The sequence below is a fragment of the Urocitellus parryii genome, chromosome 6 (genome assembly GCF_045843805.1).
Source record: "Urocitellus parryii isolate mUroPar1 chromosome 6, mUroPar1.hap1, whole genome shotgun sequence".
Classification (NCBI taxonomy): domain Eukaryota; kingdom Metazoa; phylum Chordata; class Mammalia; order Rodentia; family Sciuridae; genus Urocitellus; species Urocitellus parryii.
In genome coordinates, this window is record NC_135536.1 from 129,001,802 (window position 1) to 129,024,661 (window position 22,860).

The window sequence follows — 22,860 nt, forward strand, 5'->3', positions numbered from 1 at the left end:
AGAAGCCGCCCTGCGCGTCCCGCGGGGGCGCCGCGGCGCGGTAACCCGGAAGCGGCGGCGGGCGTGCGGGAGCGCGGGCGGCGCGCACAGCCGGCCCTGGCCGCCGCCGGCTTTGTGTGCCGCGCGCGGGCCCCGGCCGCCCGCGCGTCGCCCGGGCCGCGGGGCAGCCGCTGACCCGCCCTCCCGCTCCTCCTCCCGCCGCGGGCGGGCCGCAGCCGCCCTCCTTGTCGCGCCCGCGCGCTCCCTCCTCCCCGTCAGCCACCAGCCAGCCGGGTCGCCGGCGGGCGCCAGGCCGCCCGGATGCCTGAGCCAGGCCCCAGGATGAACGGCTTCTCGCTGGGAGAGCTGTGCTGGCTCTTCTGCTGCCCGCCCTGCCCGAGCCGCATCGCCGCCAAGCTGGCCTTCCTGCCGCCCGAGCCCACCTACACTGTCCTGGCGCCCGAGCAGCGCGGCCCCGGCGCGCCCTCCACGGCCCCGGCTCCGGCTCCGGCAGCTGCGGCCCAGCCGGCGCCGCAGCAGCCTGAGGAGGGCGCGGGCGCGGGGCCCGGCGCGTGCAGCCTGCACCTGAGCGAGCGCGCCGACTGGCAGTACTCGCAGCGCGAGCTGGACGCCGTCGAGGTCTTCTTCTCGCGCACCGCCCGGGACAACCGGCTCGGCTGCATGTTCGTGCGCTGCGCGCCCTCCAGCCGCTACACGCTGCTTTTCTCTCACGGCAACGCCGTGGACCTGGGCCAGATGTGCAGCTTCTACATCGGCCTCGGCTCGCGCATCAACTGCAACATTTTCTCCTACGACTACTCGGGCTACGGCGTCAGCTCAGGCAAACCCTCCGAGAAGAACCTCTACGCCGACATCGATGCCGCGTGGCAGGCGCTGCGCACCCGGTGAGCCTGGCGGGGGTCACCAGGCCCGGCTTGCAGCTGTAGACAGGCGGGTGGGGGTCTCCTCGGCGGTCTTCAGGGAGGGGGGCCTCTCCTCTCCGACTGGGGCGAGTAGAGAACCCCAGGTGGCTGAGGATTCGCATTTCGTCCCCACTCCTGTCCTGTTTTCACCCTCTTTCAAACCTGCCAGCCCTCGGGTTGCTGGAGAGCTTAGATCCCGGCGCTGTGCCGCTTTAGCACGCCCAGGTGCTGCAGGTCTTGGGGCTGGGTCTTTTGTGGCTCTGGCCACCGCAAGTGGCGGCGTGGGGATGTGTAAGTACTGGGCAAAGAGAACCAACTTGTTTCGTGCTTAGTTTGTATGAGCTGGCCATCAAGACTGAAGGTCCTTGGCAGAAGTGACCTTGGGCAAAACATAAGTCTCTAGACATCTGTTTCGGCCACGTGAAACAGGAGGCCAGATGGGATGGCCTCGAAGACTTTCTGATTGTGAAGTGTGCCCTTGGAGCAAAGCCTGGGCAGCGTTACAGACAGTTGGGGGGTCGGATGGCATGAAGAGTTTGCCTCCCAGTGGAGCAGAGTAGCTGGCACTGTTTGGACAGGAAGTTAGCTGGTGACCTGGCACCTTTCATAGAGCCTCAGTAAACAGCCCAGGATGAGTTTGAATCATACAGGGGTGGGGAGTGTCTTGACCTTGAATTAGTACTCATGGAAGGACTGGAAAGTATTTATTGAGGGCCTTTTTATGTACCAGGCACAATCTGGGTTCATGATTTAGGGGCTAGACCTGGTAACACAAGCAAAAACCTGAGTTTTGTGTCCAAATCAGGTCACCTGCTTGTGCTCCAGTTTAGATGTCAGTCACCTTTCTCACCTACCTCAGCAGTAATTGGTGAAGATACTTGAGGTCATGTCTATACAGAGGTTGGTTTTCTTCAGAGGAAAGAGTCCTCAGAATAAGCACAATAGGCACTGTGTTGCTGTAGACCTTTTTATAGTTCTTATCTAAAGCTTGTTTGTTCAACTCATAAGCATGGCCAGTGTTAATGATTTTGTTTCCATTTGTGTTTATACATAGGTTCATAAATTACCCATTGCCTTTCTGGGAAATGGTTTGTCCAACAGAGAAGTACTGGCTTGTTCATGTTCTGAAGTCCTGATGGGATGTCCTCATTTAGAGTATATAGCTTTTGGAAATTGGTTTAGGCAAATGAGAATGTGTCATATGCTCATGTATTGAGTCAGAATCCACAAGTAGTTAAAAGCCACCTGTTCAGGAAAGGGTTTCAAAAGTATGTGCAGATTGCTAGAATTTGCCATTGGAATAGGTATTAAAATGTAAGGTTGGTTGGCATTAGATCTTTTTTAAGTGAAACATAAAAATTCTACTTTGAGTATGTTATTCAAAAGTTTCTGTAGCATTAAAATGAGAGATTTTCGAAAGAACCCTTGCCCTGAGCAAGTAGGTGTGTCTGAGTTGCCTCATATGTAAGGCATAGTTAACTTCCTGAAGTCTTCTGTCATCTTTAGTTTTGGATTTGAATTATCTGAAGGTATTCCCAAACTTTGCTCTCTGATATTTCCAAATTTTGCTTGTGATTCTCAACTAAAATAGGTTAGAATTTAGTGGCTATAAGTGAGAATCTTAGAATTTGAAGAAAACTTACAAGTTCTCTGGTCTAGTTCTTTTCAGACTTTGGATCCTACAGTAAAAAAAACTTGTTTTACATCTTGATCAAGCACTGTGCTACATATTTAAAGTGAATGTTTCACAAAACAATGTTTTTCCTTATGAGTGCTTCACATAGCAGAATGTGTTGTGTTCTGTTTTATTTCACTTAAGAAAGTAAAGAAAATGAATGCTGGTTGTAAGCTGTTAGATGGCTTTCCCAGCTCATGCATGGATCCTGCTCTTGTCCACCCACTTCATTTGAAAGAATGATAATCTTACCAGCAATAGGTCTCTTGGCTACTAGTTTAGAATTCTTTACACTGTACCTTGTAGTAATATATTTTACATATATGTGACAGAGTTGTTCTATGAAGCTTAAGCATCCCAAATTGCCTTCCTGAGTCTTTCCTCTCTTTTTGTTTCCTATGATTTTTCTTCTGTAATCTGACCATTGCTGTCCTTTTATAGCTCTGTTCAGGTATTTTGGCAAGAATACCTTCCATACCAAGTGTCCATGGTAAGGACCCCGCCTCCTCTTGAACCCCCTTCTTTTCTGTGGAGCTCTGATCTCCTGGTTCTGCTATTGTTCAGAACACTGATTGGAGAGCTTGCCTTATCCTGAGTCATCTTTATCTCTGTCCTTAGATTATATCCCCAGCAGGACTGTGCTGTGCAGCCCCCATAGAATCAGGCTGAGTCCCTTGCCTCATTTCTCATGCTTATATCTAGCCCTTTGAATATGACCTAGTATGCTGAGACTACTGCACCCTGACTGGACCCTAAATCTATTCCCTGTGCTTGCACTTACAACAGTGTTGTTACTTCTGTTACTTAATTGAATCCCCACTCAATTCAGAATTCTTAAGGAAAGGGATTCTATCTTGTCTTCTGTGTTCCCAGCAACTGGCAAAAGTGCTTTTAAATAAAAGGCATTCATTAAATATTTGTTCAGTGAATTGCATGTGATGGTTACCCTATCAACAAGTGGGAAACATTTAATTTTTCTTAAATGTTTAACATTTTTTAAATTGCAAAGAGTTGAATCCTATTTTACTTCTAGAGTTTAATATCTGTATATACAACCATAGACAAAAAGGGGTTCAAATGTATTAGCCTGAGGTATGATCCACTTTGGTCCATTATTTTGGTGTTCATGTAACACTGAAGTGTCAGCATTGAAGAACAGAGCAGCAGGTGCCTTGCTATCGCAGTAGGTAAGCCATCAGTCTCATAATCTGAAGAAAGAGAGCAGCAGGAACCCTTCACTTATCTTGCTCCTCGTCTTCTATCCACTACCTGTCTGTGAGGTCTCCTCATGCTTAGTGAGTTGCACAGCACTGAGTGAAGAACTTGAAACATGAATGCTTTTTAGTGTGCAGTCCCCACGTGGATGCACAAAGCAATGAATGAGTCCCCTCAGAAGAAGGTTAAAATTAAGGTGTGCAAGTAATTTACAATAAGGGTTTCATGAGGCAAGAAAGATGATTTGCTCCTTGACCAATAGATAGTTATTTTAAGGATTCATACCATTACTGAGAAGGGCGTAGAAAGAGAGGTGGGGGGTGAAAGAGGCAGGAGAAGTGTGGACTCAGTATAGAAGAAGGAAAGTTGGTGTGGAACAGGAAGGAGGGGCAACTAAATCTAAGCATGATGGAAAGTGCCAAGATTAGGACATGTTTTACATTTGTGTTATATTGATGGACTTTGTAAGTATGTTGTGAATGGCAAACAATTGAGGGCATGAATTAAAATCACTTACAGGTGTCTGTGGAAAGGGCACTGTAAAATTCAGGACTTCCTTACTGAAACCTGTGAGTCAGGGAAGTAAAGTGATCAATCTGTGTAGGTCAATGGAAGAACACCTGGGTTCAGCTCCCTCGATGCACAACCTTTGAGGATATCTTCCTGGACCTCAGCAGTTGTAGACTGTGCAGAAGTGGGACTGTGATTCAAGTGGGAAGGAATCAAGCTGGTTTGAAAGTATAAACCCAAATAAGCAAACAATCCAAAGAATGAGGTGTAAAGCAGGCAGAGAGGGTTTGAGCTGAGACATTTTAATCAGGAGAAACAGAAGAATGGGGCATTTGTGATTTAGTTTGTTATTGGTGTTTACCAGTAGCACAGAAGTCATCTTTGAAACTTCTATTTGATACAGTTGCCAAAGACTGTGAAGGCAGAGAGAAAACAAATGCCCAGAGGGGAAGGTAAATAAAAGACTTTGTGCCTAGGTGCAAAAAGCAAATTACAAAAGAGTTAATATTTCATTATTTTATTCATTTGACCAATGGACCATTAACCACTAAGTACACATTTAATAATAGTACTGTGCTTATTTCAGACACTGGAGGTTCTCTTTGAGTATCATTAATCCTGATTCTTTCTCCCCACCGCCTTTCCTTCTTTCCTTCCCTCCTTTCATGAGAGGACAGAATAGAAGCATTTTTAACACATACATGGTTAGCTGTTTTATAACTTTGATGTCTGTGATTCACAGAGTCCGTGACTAGGGAATCCATGTCCCCAGAAGACTGTAGTGGCCGGGGGTGTTGGGGTCCTTGAAAGCACCTCTGTTGATTGTGAATGGTGTTTATAGTTGCCACTCTCAGGGTGGAATTGCCCTGAGAGTAGCAAAACTTGCCTTTCCTGACATAATGGCATAGCTTCTTTGTTCTCAGTTTTCTCAGAGGGAATACTCTGTGGCCATTAAAGGAAGAGAGCCTAGGATTTCTACTTGACTTAGACTGATCAGAGCCAAGAAAAACAGAACATGTTATAAGTACTATTTGATATAAGATGAAAGCACAATGATATCTGTAAAAAGGAAATATATTCCTTAGTATCCACAGAAAGTTATTTCCAGGACACTTTGTGTATATCAAAATCCACAGATGCTCAAGTCCCTAGTATTAAATAGTACAGTGTTTGCATATAATCTGTGGGCATCCTTACACATACTTGAATCACCTCTAGATAACTCATAACACCTAATGCAGTGTAAAGGCTACATAAATAGTTGTTGTACTATATTGTTTAGGGAATGATGACCAAAAAAAAGTATATCTGTGTTCAGTACATATACAGTTTTTGTTTTTCAAATCTTTTTGATCCTTGGCTGGTTGAATCTGCAGGTACAGAACTTGAAGATATGGAGGAGTGACTGGCAGAATGTTGGTTTGCATTTCTAGGCATCAATATGAGAATATCCTATTAGGAAGAAGATGATTTTTCCTAAGAACAGACCTGATGATATGTAACTAGGGCTGGGCACAGTGGTGCACACCTGTAATCCCAGTGACTCAGAAGGCTGAAGCAGGAAAATCACAAGTTCGAAGCTAGCCTTGGCACTTAGTGAGACCTTATCACAAAATAAAAAATAAAAAGTGTGTATATAGCTCAGTGGTAGAGTGCTTCTTAGTTCAATCCCCTCTACCAAAACAAAACAAAAGTAGGTCACGTATGTTTGGGGGTCAGCTCAGAGCCCTTCCTTCTCTTGGGCCTTTCTTCTCTTCCTTCCTGGCTCTTCAGGCTCCCCTTACTCTGCCATCATGCAGATTTTGTTCCTGTTAGCAGTACCAGAATCTGAGCTTCTGCCTCCATCCCACCAAAACTCACTCATGCTTCTATTTTGAGGGACTGTACTTTTAGCCAATAATCCAGTTGAGAAAGATCTGAAAAACACTTCCATTTTCTGTGTTAATGGGCAATAACTCTTTGATGTGTTCTCTTTTAAGCACATTTGCTTTTATTTAGGGAACTCTTGGAGACTGTTTCGACTAAAACTTACTCTTAAATCTCTAATTGGTGGAGAAAGCATTTTCTTTTCCTTTGCAGAAGTAAATTACATCATACTGTCCTGTGATTACTTAGACCTTACCTTTAAGGTCATTCACTCCCTTCTGCTGCTTTCCCTCCTCACCCTCCAAATTGAGTAACTTCTTGGCTCTGGCCAGCATCGATAATCCCATTTAAGACTTCAAAGCCCGATTTGAGGGATTGCGTGGTTCCCTTTGGTAGTAACTTTACGCTATGCAGACTTTTGCTTAAGCTCATATGTCACTATAACCAAAATACTCAATATGAACCATTTAGAGGAGGAAAAGTTTATTTGAAGCTCACTGTTTCAGAGATTTAATCTTTTTTTGGCTGACTCCATCGTTCTAGGTCCAAGGTGAGGCAGAACGTCATGTTGCAAGGGCCCAGTGAAAGAGTGCAGAGCATTGCTCCCTTCGTAACGGTGTCAGAAGCAGAGAGGGGAAGGGACTGCAGGAAAGATTCACCCATCCGTACAAAGAGGGGACCAGACTTGCCCTTAAATAGTGAACCCACTGTGCAGTGAGGCATAGTCTATTTGTGATGGTGGAGCTGTTGTGACCTAATCCCCTCTTCATAGTCATACTTTTTACTCCTGTAAAAACGGGAATTTTATTTCAGTATGAGTTTGGGAGGAACAGACATTCATATCATCTTCAATGAAACATTTGACACTTTTGGTGTCCACATTCCATTATATTTTTGGGGGCGGGGGGGGGGTTGCAGATACCAAGGATTGAACCTAGCCCTTTTTATTTTTTATTTTGAGATACGGTCTCGTGGAGTTGCTTTGAGCTTCAGTAAGTTGCTGAGGCTGACTTTGAACTTGCAGTCCTCCTGCCTCAACCTCTCAAGCCGCTGCTATGCCTGACTATTCCATTGTTTTAAAACATGGAACAATGAAATGTAACCCAACTACAGGAATTTTGAGGTGCCTTCTGTAGGTTTATATTTTGTAACTTTCAAGAGATGCTCTTAGTGCTTTTGAATTTGCTTGTGTATCTGTTGAGAGGTTTACTGGGATGGAACCCAGGGGCACTCTACCACTGAGCTACATCCCTATCCTTTTGTATTTTGAGGCAGGGTCTCACTAAGTTGGCCAGATAGGCTTTGAAACTGCAATCCTCCTGCCTCATCCTCCATAGTAGCCGGAACTACTGGTATGCATCATTGTACATGGTTGAATTTGCTTTTCTTGACCACACTGGGAAACTTGGTAGATTTCATCTGGTTCAGTGGATCTCATCCCTGGCTTTTCCTTACAATTTTCCAGGTTAATTTTTTTTTTTAAATGTATGTTTTAGTTGTAGGTGAACACAATATCTTTATTTTTATGTGGTGCTGAGGATTGAACTCAGTGCCTCACGTGTGCTAAGCAAGCACTCTACCACTGAGCCACAACCCCAGCAACCCCGGGTTATTTTTTTTTAAGTTTGTGATGTGATATGTGTGTGTGTGTGTGTGTGTGTGTGTGTGTAGCCAGAATTGAAATACACAAATTTAGAAACATCCAAATGCTGGTGTACAAAGGTTGGCCCCCATTATAACTGGTTAAGAGTGGAAGAAAAGAGGCTGTTAAAGATCTTTGGTGGACAGGATCACTCTAGAATAAACCATACGAGGAGGCAGTAGTTGAAAAGAAATATATGTTTGTATTTGTGAGTGTCCCCAGAGACTCACAAGGCAGTGCAGCTGGGATCCTGGAAGCCCTTCACCTCTCTTTCCAGCTTCCTCTGCCTGCACTGGCTTGGTGTTTCTCAAGTCCTTTTCTCTGCCTGCCTGTTCCCTTGCTCTTTCCAAGCCTCTATATTGCTGAGCCCTGCCATCTGACTTCTCTCTGACTTGGTGGCCGCAGAGCTGGCTTCCTTCGTGCTTGGTACCCTTCCTTGGTTCACCGCTTTGTACCTCCAGGTTAGTGATAGCTGGTGCTAGAGCAGTCTAAAGAAGCATGGCAAGTTGGTCAGGAGCCAGGGGCAGGTAAGAATGTCCAGATGTCTCTGCTACTCTGGCCTTTCTGTGAGTCACATTACTTCCTCTGAGGAGGAAGTGGGCTGTAGGAATTGGCTCTGCTTGCCATTCAGCTCCTATAATGTGACACAAAGTTCCTTCTGAAAGGAGAGCTTCAACCTTGAAGAATAGACCACAATTAATTCTTTAAACCAGGTCAGTGGAACAGTGACGTCATTGCCTTTTGTGACCACATGTGTAGGCACGCACTGGAAAACTGGGAGCCAAGGCTGTAGCAAAATAGGTCTCTTGCCTTTTGGTGCCTCTTCTCCTATCCTACCAGACATGCACTGTCCACCATGGACTGCCAAAAATGGCCTGTGGTGTGGACACAATTCTGAACAGCCTGTGGGGCAGGGAGGTCAGGTCAGGCATTGGATAAAGAATGCAAGCAAGAAAGGGGCTGAGGCTGTAGTTCATTGGCAGAACACTTGCCTAGCATTGGGTTCTATCCTCAACATCATATAAAAAAATAAATAAAATAAAGACATGCTGTCCATCTACAACCATTAAAAAAAAAAAAATGCAAGAGAGGGCCAAAGGCTGAAACTGCACAGTGCAAATGGATCTCTGTGTGACTCAGCTTAAAGATCCAGGGTGTGATATGACTTAATGATTTATTTCTTCATTTAGGTGATTTACAGCTGGAACTGGTTTCTGACTATAACTGGTAACCCAGGCAAGGTCATTTCAAGGGTAACCTGGGGAGGAACATTCCCTGCAGTTCTTACTCTCTGTGATGTATTTTGTAGTGAAGGGCAAAGGATTTAGATAGACAAACTTGGGTTTAGGTCCTGCCCGTGCCACTTTATTAGTTGCTTGTCTCATCAGGCAAGTCTCCTAACCTTTTCAGACCTTAGTTAAGATAATAAAAATAATGATAAAGCAATAATAATCTTGGTGCAGACATTTCATGTCAGGTGCTTAACAATGTTGCCTTCCACACAGTAAGGGCTCAATGAATGGCTTGTTGTGTTAGAATTTTTGCTCACACTGTTGGAGCAGTAATAACCAGATGCTCAGATCAAGCTGAAAACCAGACGCTAGGTCATAAGGAGAGGAGCCAAGCTGTAGATTTTGCTTCTTTCCCTATTGTTTCTAGGTAGAAACAGCTAGGTCAAGGCTGGCTGAATGGGTGTGCACATAGAGGAACAGTAAAGATGTTTTGGTTTCATTTACAGCTAAGGAGAAAGAAGTTCTTTGAATTCAGTTGCTTGTGTCCTCAAAAGCTTTGGGGATTGATTACATTAGTATTTTAAATCTGATAGCACTTCATCTCCCAAGGTGTTTATATCCCCAAAGGAGATCTTTAAAGGAGAGGAAACCCTACCTGTAATCCAACACTTGCCATTACTTTGCAAACCATTCTGCACCTGCTCCCTCCCCTTTGTGTCCAGGCTTAGCTGTGGGATTGGAACAGGAACCAGAGGCTTCTTCATCATGGGGTCAGGAGTGGCAAGGACTGGAAGTGAAACTCTGTCTCCTCTGCACCAGGACATTCTGGTTGCTCTTTACTAATGGGGCAGCCTTCATCAGATAGAGCTGTCCTCTTTTCCCAAAGAGGGCCAGCAGACCTGCTTTTAAAATATGAATGCTCCCATAATGCCTACACCTTAGATTCAAGTGGAGTTTTCAAGACTTTGTAATGGAGCTCATTGATAACTTCCACATTATTGATTCACTTTAAAGTGTTAAAGGACCTTGGCACCATGGTGAAATTGGAAACCTCTGTTTCCAGGAAGTCTAGGTCATTCAGATCCAGGGCTCAGTCTAGTAGTTAACTGTTAGGTATCATTTACTTGCTGAATCACTGAGAAAAGCCCGTCCCCAGAACCTCTTGTTGTCAGAATACTGTGCACATTTTCAAAGAAAAAAGGAACACAAAGAACCCCCAATATGGATTATTCATTTGTTTTCTTCATTTTACATTTTTAAATGGCTTTAACAAAGTCTGGGCAGTTATTCAGTGTGTGGGGTGTGTGTATGAAGTAAGCTCATTCAGAATATATCCACAGAGAGTGAATTTCTAGACATTAAATATAACTCTACTAGCTAGAACCTCATCATTATGGTTGGTAATCAAGACAGTCCAGCTTATCCAGAGCTGTCTTTAGTGATTGTCATGGACATAACAACCTGTGCAATAATAATTATGTTGACTGCAAAGGTCTGTGGTGCCAGAACAAGCTTTTTGTGTGCTGGTTGACCTTAAATATTTGATTTGTTTGTATTATCATAAATTACTCAAAGATATTTCAGACTCAGTGGATTACCATGATGCTGAACTATTACTGTTGTCCTTAAAACTTTGTAAAACTTGTTCTATTTTAGTTTTAACATATCTGTTAGGAAAGGACTATTCACAGGCTAATCACTTCTAAGCACATTTTATATTATATAAATAGGCTGGGTGCAATAAATAAGTTAAAAAAGTAATATGTGCTGTCATATAGTTAATTGGAATAAAATAGTTTTTCCTACTAAAAACGTCAATAAAATCCTATAAATATAGATTAGGAATGCATCAATCTAGAAATAAAATTACAGGGAGGGATAAAATAGTTTGGGCTGTCATCTGTATTCAGGGGACTTCTCTGTCCCTGAAGCTCAGTGGTAGCTTATAGTCTGAAGAGTCTGTCCATCTCTGGACCATGTCCACTGGGCAGTCCTGCCACACTGTGGTTTCAGTGTACTGTCAACACAGCTTTCACTGTTTTGACTCACTTCCATTTACTCAGTACTCAGTGTACTCACTTCCATTTACTCAGGCTCCAAGTTAGAGGGCTCCTGGTACCTTCCCTGCTTCATTCACACACCCCAATAGCCCCAAGTTTCTATGGTTTTTCCTTTGAATGTTTTCTCCCCCCCCCACCTTCTTCCTTTGATCTAGGCCTTCCCAATTTCCCCCATTCTTCTCCAAGTGGGCCCCCAGCCCTGGGGGCAGGCTTAGGTCTCTTGACTGCCATTGCTCTCTTCTCAGCTCCTGAAAGTGTAAAGCCTGGCACAAGAGGAGCACTCCTTGAAAACTTGTTGAGTAAACAAATGAATAAGTTGATAGCCACAGAGCTCACAAACTTCAGGGTTGGAATTATCTGGGGAGGGGGATACTTGTTAAAATAGATGCTGGGTGAGGCCCTAAGCCACTTGGCGAGATCCTGTCTCAGAATGAAAAAGGGTTGGGGATGTGGCTTAGTGATTGAGTGTGCACCTGGGTTCAATTCCCAGTACAAAAAAACCAAACAAACTAGGCTCCATCCATAAAGGCTACTAGAGAATGGGTGAAGCAGGCCTAGAGTAAACCATTTTAAACCAGCAGGCCCCATGTAAAGGTCAGTTCCTCTGTATTTTAGGAGCCCTGGGACATGTAAGCTCTTGAGGGAGGCAGTTAGAATACCTCATATGGTGACTCAGGGTTGTATATTACCCCCTCTCTGAAATTTGCTGTAATTCTCCTTCCCTGGAGTAATAGCACACATTGTAAAACTGATAGTCCATAATTCAGGGCTTTTTAAATTTTATTTTGAAGTAAATATCTGCTTTTATAAACATATATGGATATTATAAATATACACTTTCTTTAAAAGCTGTTTGTAGCTCTTGTTCTCTAGGATATGGTTGCATATTCCTCAAAGATTTGTACAACTGGATCACAATTTTCTTTGTCACTCCACCTTCTGCTGTTATCCTGTGCAATTTAAGTACTCTGGGATATAGAGATGCTATTCAGCAACTCTGCCTTGCTGTCTTTGCCCTCTCCCTCATTATTTTCCTCCTTCACTCTGCACCACTCCATAGTCCATACCTGTGGCCACCCTTTGTGATTACCTGGAACGCTCTACTTCCAGGATTTTGAATTCCCAAAACCTCTGACTCACCTCATCTGTTGGTTCTACTTATTAACAAATGAATCAGTTGCCCTCTATAGGCCAGCTGTCTTCCAAAATAAAACAGACAAACAAACAATTACTGCTCTTGCAAAGTTTCCATTCACAAATGCTGATGACAGATGAATCATTAATAATTTTTATGTAAATGGTAGTTTCTTAGAACATGGCAAGTGAGGCAGAAAAACAGAACAGGGGGCGCTGGAGAGGGGTTTAGCCTGTGCACTGTAGTTTAAAAGGATGGTCAAGATTTGCTTCATCAAGAGAAGGATACTTATTTCAAAGCAGTGAGAGCCTAGCTATGTGTAGGAAAGGGCTGAGAGACAAAGGTCCTGGGGTGGAGTATGGTTTACAGTTTCAAAGAACATAAGGAAACCAGGGTGGCCAGAGCAGGGCAAGTAAGGGGTGCAGAGGTTAGGAAGATAACAGAAGAGGACTGAGAGTAACTGAGGGAGGTTGCTACCTACAGTCTTACCAATCATTGCAAAGACTTTTTCTCTTTCAAAAGGAAATGGGCGCCCTGGGAGGACATTGGGAAGTGAAAAGACATGATTTGACTTAGGTTTCAAAAGGATCACTCAGTATTGTGTACATGATAAATTAGAAGGGCTGGTGTGCCTCTGGAGGAAGAAAGGAGACCATTTAATGTTGACTGCAGTATGTTAGGTATGTTAGTATGTTAGGTGAGAGATAATGGTGGCGGACCAGGGGTGGGTAGCAACAGTGGTGAAAATACTTTAGGGGCTGGGGATGTGGCTCAAGCGGTAGCGCGCTCACCTGACATGCGTGCGGCCCGGGTTCGATCCTCAGCACCACATACAAACAAAGATGTTGTGTCCGCCAAAAACTAAAAAGTAAATATTAAAATTCTTTCTCTCCCCTCTCTCTCTCTCTCTCTCTAAAAAAAAAAAAAATAAATAAAGAAGAGTCAACAACAAAAAAAAAGAAAAATACTTTAGTTGTGGGTGCATTTTAAAGGGAGAACATACAATAATACTGATGCAAAATGGGAAAAGGAGACATCAAGGATGACTGCAAAGATGTTGTCTTGAGCCGCAGAAAAGGTGGCTTGCTGTTTATTGAGACGGGGAGTGCTGTGAGTGGCTCAGGTTGGGAGTGGCAGGGCATAGTTCAGGAGTAGGGCTTCGGATCTGTGGAGTTTGAGATGCCCATGTCTACCTTTAAGTGGATAGGTAGAAGAAATTATAAAATTTAAGTCTATAATAGTTCAGGATTGAGGTCTGAGCTAGAGATAAATTTGGCAATTGTCCCTTCAAAGAAGGAAAGCTATGAAACCAAAAACAAACTTGAAATGATTGGCAGTTTTGCCTGGGATAGACCTGCTTCTGCCCTTGTCCTTGCCAAAGTCAATCTGTAGGAGCTTCATGGAATTCATTCATCTGGTTCCCTGGCATCTGTGATCAGCATTTCCATTTGACCTCCAGGAGCCCAGTGTTTGGAGGGTCGGGTGCTCCTGTGAATGATTGAATGACAGGTTTCTTTCTTATTAGGAGGGAGCTCCTTGGTATCAGTGGGCCCAAAGTGGTGGCTCTTTGGTCAGTCTCTGTGCCTAGAGAGCGATGGCAGATTTCCCTGTGATCTCAAGCACCCAGGAGAGTGACAGGATTACACAGCCCAAGTGTGATTTTTCAATAGAAGGTGACCAGCAGTCTTTTAGAGATCTCTTCCTTACTGCATGTTTTCTGGTTTCTACTTTATTATTTTTTGAAAAATCTTTGTGTAAGACTACAGTTTAATTTTTTTTTTTTTTTTTTTTTTAGTTGTAGATGAACACACAGTATCTGTATTTATTTTTATGTGGTGCTGAGGATTGAGCCCGGTGCCTCACACATCTGAGGCAAGTACTTTACCACTGAGCTATAGCCCCAGCCTAAGATTATAATTTTAATTTGCATAAAGCCTCCTGCCTGTCTGTTTCCCTGTTTCCCTCTCTGAACTGAAAATGGGACAAGAGTTTCTTGGGGACTTTTTTTTTGCAAGCATCTGGATCTTCTGTAATCCATTCTTATTTTGAGTTATCCTTTTGGCTTCACATTTACTAAAGAACTGCAGAGTTAATTAAATGAGCACCCCAAACAATAGGCGTCTAAATCTCTTAGGAGTTGTCCATTCCATCACAACTCTTTTCTCAGAAGTGCTACTTAGAATGAAAAACTGCTGCCTGTGTATTTCTGAAAGAAAAAAAAAATTATACCTTGGCTGGTCTGTACTCTTTACCTGGAGTGCCTTCTCTGGCCATCATGTGCTGGCTGGGGATTCTCTGTACCATTCACATGTCCACCGTGCAGACAGAGCCTTGTCAGCAAGGTTGGCTGCCCTTCCTCTGCTCCCGTAGCTCTGGTTATACTTCTGTTCTAGTTCTTGTCACCTGGTCCTTTGGTTAGTTTTAACTATATCTGATTCATCTTTAAGAATGTAATCTCCTTGAGGGCAAAGCTGATTCTAGACTTACCCAGAGCCAAGTACATTTCTCCTTGCAGAAAAGGCCCTCTTGTATTAGTTGAAGGACTGGGTGGAGTCGTTAAAAGGTCTTGTTTATATTCAGAGCTCTTTCTTTTTTTAGAATCAAGATTCTGAGTCTTAACCTCTTTGATTTTGGCTGGGTAGGCATCACTGTGTCACTCACGTAGCTGTTACAGACTCAGCTTCCTGCTAAGATTTCTCTTCAGGGTTGAACATGAATGTGTAACCTACCCATGTGATAAGGACGAGGGAACTAAGAGACCTTTGCCACATCCTGCCAACCAATCCCTCAAATGCCTGCTTTGCTCCTGGAAAATAAAGCTTGCTTTCTTAAGAAAAACCTTACCTGTCCATGGGAGCATTCAGGAAGGGTGACCAGAGTACTTACAGGAGAGCAGGACATTGGTCTTCCTTGTGAGAGGAGAGTATGCAGGTTCACCTTCTGCCAGGGCAGTACCCCATGTTGTCAGGAGGTATCCTTGACTGTCACATTCAATAATGTTTTTTTTTTGTTGTTTGTTTAATTATTTGGAAAAAGTAGTTGTGGTTGATATTATTGAGGGTATATTTAAAATCAGTTAACAATAAAGAAATTTTACAAGAGGGTTTCTAGTTGGGTGCAGTGATGAACACCTGTAACCCCAGCCACTAGGGAGATTGAGGTGGGAGAATGGCAAGTTTGAGGCCAGCCTCAGGCAACTTTGTGAGACTCTGTCTTCAATAAAAAGGGCTGGGGATGTTGCTCTCTGTAAGAGCACCCCTGGGTTCAGTCCCCAGTACTGGGGGGAAAAAAAAGAAAAGAAGAGGGAGGGAAAAGGGGATGGTCATGAACTGAAATCGATTTCCCTGTGTGTGTGTGAGTTTGTCTACTATAACCCTAAAGCTTTAATTAAAAAAAGAAAAGAATTTTGTTTGTAGTTTCTCTGACTGCCAGCATATGACCTAATCTCCTAAAATCTGAGATCCACAAACTCCTTTTTACCTTGCCGTGTTGCTTGTTAAAAACAAAATTTTATTATGGAAAAATCCAAGTTATATGCAAAGTAAAAAGATAATATGAAAATAAACCCCACGATATCAGTGTTCATCTTCAGCAGTTTTTTTTTTAATTTTTGTAGTTATACATGGATAACATGCCTTTATTTTATATGCTTATTTTTGTATGTGGTGCTAAGGATCAAACCCGAACCCAGTGCCTCACCCATGCTAGGCAAGCACTGTGCCACTGAGCCCCAGCCCCTTCAGCAGTTTTTTTTAACATTCTGCCATTCTCATAGCATGACGAGCTCCACTCATACTTCATCCTATCTGTTATTACTTTGTGTGGGTCTATTTTGTTTTGTTTGTTTTTGATACTGGAGATTGAACCCAGGGGTGCTCTACCACTGAGCCGTATCCCAGAACCTTTTTATTTTTTATTTTAAATCAGGGTCTTGCTAAGTTGTCAAGTCTGGCCTTGAACTTGTGATCCTCCTGCCTGAGCTTCTTGAATAACTGAGATTGCAGGCATGGGACACTACTACTGACTTGTGTGTGTGTGTGTGTGTGTGTGTGTGTCTGTATAAACACTGAAATGCAGAAATTGTGGCTAATTTCCAGCAATTCCTTTTTGCTATCCATGCCTAAACCCAGACTGGTGCTAAGTCAGCACAGGGGCAAGCCTTCCTTCTCGAGTGGTGGGAACAGTGTTATACCATGATTGGGGCATGGATTGCAATAGGAAAAGACTGAGGTAGTACTAAATAGATTTAATACCATATATCAAAGACTGTGCACTGGGTGCAGAAAGAAAATATCAGAACTTATATTTATGCTTATTTTTTTGTTTTTCAGTCTGTCTTCAGAGTTTGGGTTTTGTGGAGTGTTTTAAAAACCACGCATGTGGGTGTGCACACACACTAGAGCATGCAGTCATTTTTATGAAGAAGAATACATGATTAAATGTTTAGACACCAGGGCTGTTAATAAACATTGTTACTTAATCTATTTTTGGATTTCTTTTTCCAGAATTGTAGGATCTGAGCCTGATAATAAATTAGAAATTTTAGTCTTTCAACAAATTGGGTGCTCAGCATATGTCAGGTGCAGGGCTAAATACTGGGTACAGTCTTCAGCATGTGCGCGTGCGCGCACACACACACACACACACACACACAAATTTAATTTGCATTTTAAAAAGATGACTTTGAATATCCTTGGAGAGACCTTCGCCTACAGAGTTCTGTACAGTTGTCTAACTGTATTCTGACAAAATGTCTCCTGAATCTTTGAAAATCAATTGAAAGGAAGAAAAGAAATATGTCTTTTCTGGTGAAATAGTCACTAGGATTCCTTTTAACACGTGAATTGAGTGGCTCTGACTGCTCTTCTGTTGTGCAAGTGTGTTTGACAGCTGGAGGTGGCTAAGGACTGGTGATCAGAATCTTGATGACTGTAGGTGGCCAAGTGCAGAGGTTAAGAGCAAGGCCAACAGAGCAGACTGCCTGGGTTTGAATTCTACTCATGCTTCATTTTCTTTTGTGAAATGGGGAAATTATAGTGTGTATATAATACAGTTTATTTATAATAAGTGACTATTTGTAAAGTGCTTAAGTTTGATAAGAACAATTTTTTTAAAAATCTAAAAAGAGCTGTGGCGCATGCCTGTAATCCCAGTGGCTCAGGAGGCTGAGGCAGGGGGATTGTGAGTTCAAAGTCAGCCTCAGCAAAAGCAAGGGTCCAGGCAACTCAGTGAGACCCTGTCTCTAAATAAAATACAAAATAGGGCCAGGAATGTGGCTCAGTGGTTGAGTGCCCCTGAGTTCAATCCCTGGTATTAAAAAAAAAAATCTGAAAGGAAGGAGGGAAAGAGTTTATAGTAGTAGACAGCCCTCAAAAAATTTGAAAAATAACGAGCCATTGTGTTTCTAAATGGGTTTGTAATCTTCAAAGCTCTTCCATATGCGCTCTGTCATTGTTCCGAAGAACAGTTCTGTGGGAAAGTTTGGTGAGATGGTATTATTTTCATTTCATAAATCTGTTGACAGCAGTTTAGGGAGAGTAAGTGGTTGATTCAGCCTAGGTGTCTAACTGTGAATATAAGGATTCAGTGTATTTCATTGGACTTTTAAACATTTCTAGTGTGTAAGCTACTTCAGTCAATTTGTTGCCATTGGTGGTCACTTGTGTATGGGGTGGGAGGGGGGCACTGGGGATCGAATACGGGGTGTTCTACAACTGAGCTAACATCCCCAGCCCTTTTTTATTATTTGTTTTGAGACAGGATCTCTTCATTTTGCTGAGGCTGGCCTTGAACTTGTTAGCCTCATACTCCTGAGCCCCTAGAATTACAGGCGTGCACCACCACACCTGGCTGGTAGTCACTCTTATAGTTTGCTTTCTGTTGCTTTGTCAGCCTGTAAACAAAGCAATTGCACCCAAATGGACCAGCTGTGTAATCTTTGCTGTGTGATCTTTTTGTGTTTTAATTCTCTCCTCTGCTTATTGACTATTCCTGTTTAGAGAGTCAGGTAACCTCTTTTAAGTAATCCAGAGCACTGTTTTATTCCTGATCATTAAGCAAGGACTGAATTGCATCTTTTTCTTTGGGGGGAGTTAAAATCTTTAAAACCTATTTTTTTTATGGAGCCCCTACAGTGTACTTAACTTGGAGGGATAACTAAAAAGAGGGGTTCATCATCTCCTAGAGTTTGATTTAGCATTGCAGGCAGCTTCCTGGAGTCACACACACAGTCACTCCAACTGTGCGGAAGTCTGGTGCATGGCTTTTTTCAGTGAGGGTCTATTAACCTGATCCCAGTTTGCAATCCTAACCTACTCTGTCCCAAGACCACTCAGACAGCAAGTGAGCTAAATCCCTGTGACTTTGTTGGAAGCTTCTTTTTTTTTGTGATTTCTTAGCAGTCTATATATCTCTCATACTTTCTAAGAAATGATGAAACGGGCCTTTTAAATACCCTAAAATGAGAACTCTGGCAGCAGAGGCACAAGAGTCCTGTCTAGAACATCAGTATCTTGGCAGGATGGACCTTTCAGGACTCAGACACCATCAGTAAAGGAAATTATGAAATCCCTCCCCTCTGCCCACCAAAGTCTCATCTTCTTGAGTTGTAGCCAGAGATATTAAAAGGCATGGTTAAATGTGCTGTGTCTTATAGTCCTGTGAAGTCCATTGTTTATCAATGGACTTTAAGGTTTTTGCTCTTGCACTGGGAATCAGTGACAGTGTAGTCAGATGGCCCTCAGAAGGGACCTAAGCGTTGACCCATTGGATCCCTAATGCCAGTCTTTAGTACAGGAAGATATTTTTTGCTCATCTACAGCAAAATAGGAAAAGCAAAGACAATAATAGTTTCCTGAAGCCAGATGTATGCAGTAGCTCCATTATACTGAGATTTTTTTAAATCTCTTTTGTTCCTCGTTGTTAAAATAGTCTTTATAAATATTTTACTTTGCGTTTACTTGTTTTATTGAGGGGAGGGAAAGGCAGTTTGTCAAGTGCATGAAATCCAGAAGTCTAGGATTTGCTCATTTGGTCTAAGTCAGATTTGACTCAGGAATTCCTTGAACTTTTTTTAGAAAGAGTTCAAGTGTAAAATTTGATCATAATCCTAGGTTCTTTATACATTTTGTGGCCCTCTATCAGTTTATGTGTGTTTGGCTTTTATGTTTGTTTTGTTGATGTATTAGCTATCTCAGATCCTTTATTCTGGATAAAAACTAGGAAAATGACCAAATTATATTGTTCTATTGTGTGCATATATGAGTATGTAACAATGAATTTCACTATTACATATAAAACACCAATAAAAATATGCAACAACAACAAAATGCTAGGGAAATGAAATAATTTGTCCTCATTATATGGTTCCTGTCCTATTGCTTGCTCTTCCCACCTCCAACTCCTCTGCCTCTTTCCATTCCCAGGTAGTTAACCATCTAACCCTGAATTTATCTTTGCCAACAATTTCTTTATTGTTGATTGTCATTCAGGCTCAATAAATATTGTTTAAAATGAATAGCTGAATTAATGTCAACAACCATTCTAAGTATAGTTTTTCTTCTGTTAAGCTCATTTCTGTCTTTTAATTTTTTTCCTCAGTGGTCCCAACTCTTGGTTGCCATTTCATTTAACTGCTGTGAGGTGTGGAAACTGCTGTCCTGTAAGCTCCACAAGGGCAAAGGTGGCATCTCGTTGATACTGGAACTCTCCACAGGACCTAGCATAAAGCAGAACCTCATTGAATGTTGGCCAAATTAGATTAAATTCTTCACTTACTTAATCATCTCTTTTACAGGTTGAAAATCCCTGTTTCTTTTGACCATTCTTTGAGGTATTTTCAGAACCTTTACCATTTGATGGTCCCCTCTGAACTCAATCTTGTTTAGTGCATTACTGAGACAGGCCTATGAAAACAGGAATACTTTAGGCATGGTTTGGTCAGGGGAAGTACCGTAGAACGGTTCCTCCCATGGCTTCCACTCACCAGCTAATGAGGCCTAAGGAGAGCAGGCAGCCTGTTACTGTCACAACATGCATTTCTGAAAATAATGGATCAAGCAGAACTATAGACTTCTATGTTCTAGGGAATATTTCATTCACCAACAAGCCAAATTGGAAAAAAAAAAATGTCTCTAATTATATCTTGATGTTTAAATTGTTTTTAAACTGACATGTATTCCTGGTTTTTCCTATGTGTTCTTTAAAAGTTCTTTTTTTTTTTTTTTTTTTTTCAATTGGACTTGCACTATCAGACAGAGGCCAGTGAGCATATTAATAGAGGGGGAAAAACACAACTCAGTATATCAAATACTTTTCATATTTGCCTCATATAAACATGTGAGTCCTGAGGTTGTAATTAATTTTAGCACTTTCATTATTCCATTTTCCACTCATTTGATAAAATTAGAACAAAAGGCACTGAAACACTGGTTCTAAAATCCTGATTTGGCAGCTGAACCCTTTTTCTTCAAGCAGTAGGGTTGTACCACATAGGAAGCCTAGAGTGTTCCCTTCACTTGGGTTTCCCAGAGCTCAGGTGCTCCACACAGTTCTGAGATGGTTCTAACAAAAAAGTGAAATGGTTTCGCAAGCATTGCTAAGTCAGGGTGCCACTGCTGACCCAGCTACGTCATTGTCTGGGAGCACTGTCATCAGATACTGCAGAAGTCCACTGGTGTGGTCAGGAAGGTGAGGGTAGGGAAGCAGGGTTGCTCTAGAGCATCATTTATGATAGCCTTGGAAACAGCTCCATCAGACTTATTTTTTGCAGTGCTGAGGATTGAACCCAAGGCCTTGCTCATGCTGCATAAGTGCTCTACCTATGAGCTACATCCCTAGTTCTCCATCGACTTCTGATCAGTGATAAAACCTCCCCCAACTTGTTCTTCCTGACATGAACTATTGCCAAATCAGGTTTCTAGCTCAGGGTTTAATTTTTTAAGCCAGATCTGAAGATTTGAAAAATATTTATCGATATTAAATGTCTTCTCGTAATTTGAAGCCCCATGCTTTGCCTATCAATATCTCCTTGCCACCGACCTTGTTAATATTCCGTCTTGATTTTTAGTTGAGAGTCTTAAATGTAATTACTGCAAATTAGCATCTGGTGACTTGGAGGACGGTGGCATCCTTTCAATAAGTGGCGTCATTTTCCTAGAGCTAAAGAGACATAGTTGATTTGTAAAGGGCAGAATAGAGGAGAGAAACAATAATTTTGTCAATCAGTCTGAATAATGCCTGCATTTCATTTCTTCTTTAGTTATGACTGGTGGAGTATGGGGTCGTAACAACTGCCCTTGTTTTATTTTTAAAGAGTGTCATTATGGTGTCCTTCATGGAGAATATGCCTCCATAAATATAGTAAGATATGTCAGTAGGCACCAGGATAGGCCAGAGTGCCAGTAGCAAGTGGCAGGAGAGGTGAGTAGCATTTTAATGAAAGAATTTGATTTTTACTAAAATGATATTATGTAAAATAACAAGTCAAATAAAGATTAGGATGAAAGCAGATGCAACCCTGTACCTCCTTATTCTAGTACTTAGCAGCACCTCGAGGCAATTGTTTATTGACTTTATGTGAAGGAACATGAGGAATTTTTAGTTTTCCAGTCCTGCCAGCTTATTTTAAGTACTTAGTAGGCTGTGTTTATGATTTTAAGTAATATACTTTTTTTTTTGGAGGGGGTACTGGGATTGAACCCATGGGCATTAACCACTGAGCCACATCCTCAGCCTTTTTTTGTATTTTATTTAAAGGCAGGGTTTCATGTAGCCTCTCTAAGTTGCTGAGGCTGACTTTGAATTCAGACTCCCTCAGTCTAAGCTTCCCAAGCTGCTGGGATTACAGATTTTCACCACGGTGCCTGGCCAGTAATATACTTTATTTCTAGCTAAATCTGCTTTCATGTGTGCCTCAGCTCATTTCAATTTCTCTACCCTCAGCTCCTGCCTGGTGTGAATCCTGCCTTTGCCACTACTTATTGATGTTCACATTCTTTCTAGTAATCACCTGTGACATTCCACTGAGTTTCTATCATTTGGATCTGTAAGTTTAAAAAGACTGAATTCCATTACTGTTGGTGCACGTGATACAGTAGAAGAATGTTCTCATCTCTACAGACTTGATTTCAGGGCTTGTGGACCACTCAGGTCAAAGATCACTATTCCTAGATCTTTCTTGATTAGTGCAAATGTGTGCTCAACAGTGGCTTAAAACCACTACCATATATTTAGTTTCATAATTGAATTCTGATTTCTGTGCACTATGTTTTGCTTTTCCTGAACTTCATGATAACCTTTTTTTTTTTTTTTGGTTTGAAAAAAATAATAATCTTTCATCATAGACCCAGATGTTTCTTTTTCTTTTTCCTGGTTGTACCATGTTTTGCATCACTCTCCCTCTTGCCCTCTGGAGTCCCTATACCCTCTCCCATTTTATTTATTTATTTTGATTGGGGTCTTGCTATGTTGTAGGCTGGCCTCCAACTCTGGGCTCAAGCACCCTCCTTCCTCGGCCTCTGGAGTAGCTGGGACTGCAGATATAGGTCACTGTGTCCAGCTTCTCCCATTTTAGGTAGTTGTTTCCCTGCTGTGACTCAGTGCTCATCCTGGGGCTTTTTTTCA

The 22,860-nt window shown here is 42.4% G+C and overlaps 1 protein-coding gene across 1 annotated transcript in view; it reads left to right on the top strand.

Annotated features, from left to right (window-relative positions):
- The first annotated feature begins 248 nt into the window (after positions 1–248).
- The window catches only part of Abhd17c (abhydrolase domain containing 17C, depalmitoylase), a 54,521-nt gene continuing 31,909 nt past the window's right edge, over positions 249–22,860 (top strand). Inside the window, exon 1 of the mRNA XM_026388173.2 lies at positions 249–884. Coding sequence (XP_026243958.1) covers positions 301–884 — 584 coding nt within the window. The 5' untranslated portion in view covers positions 249–300. The remainder of the gene's footprint in view (positions 885–22,860) is intronic.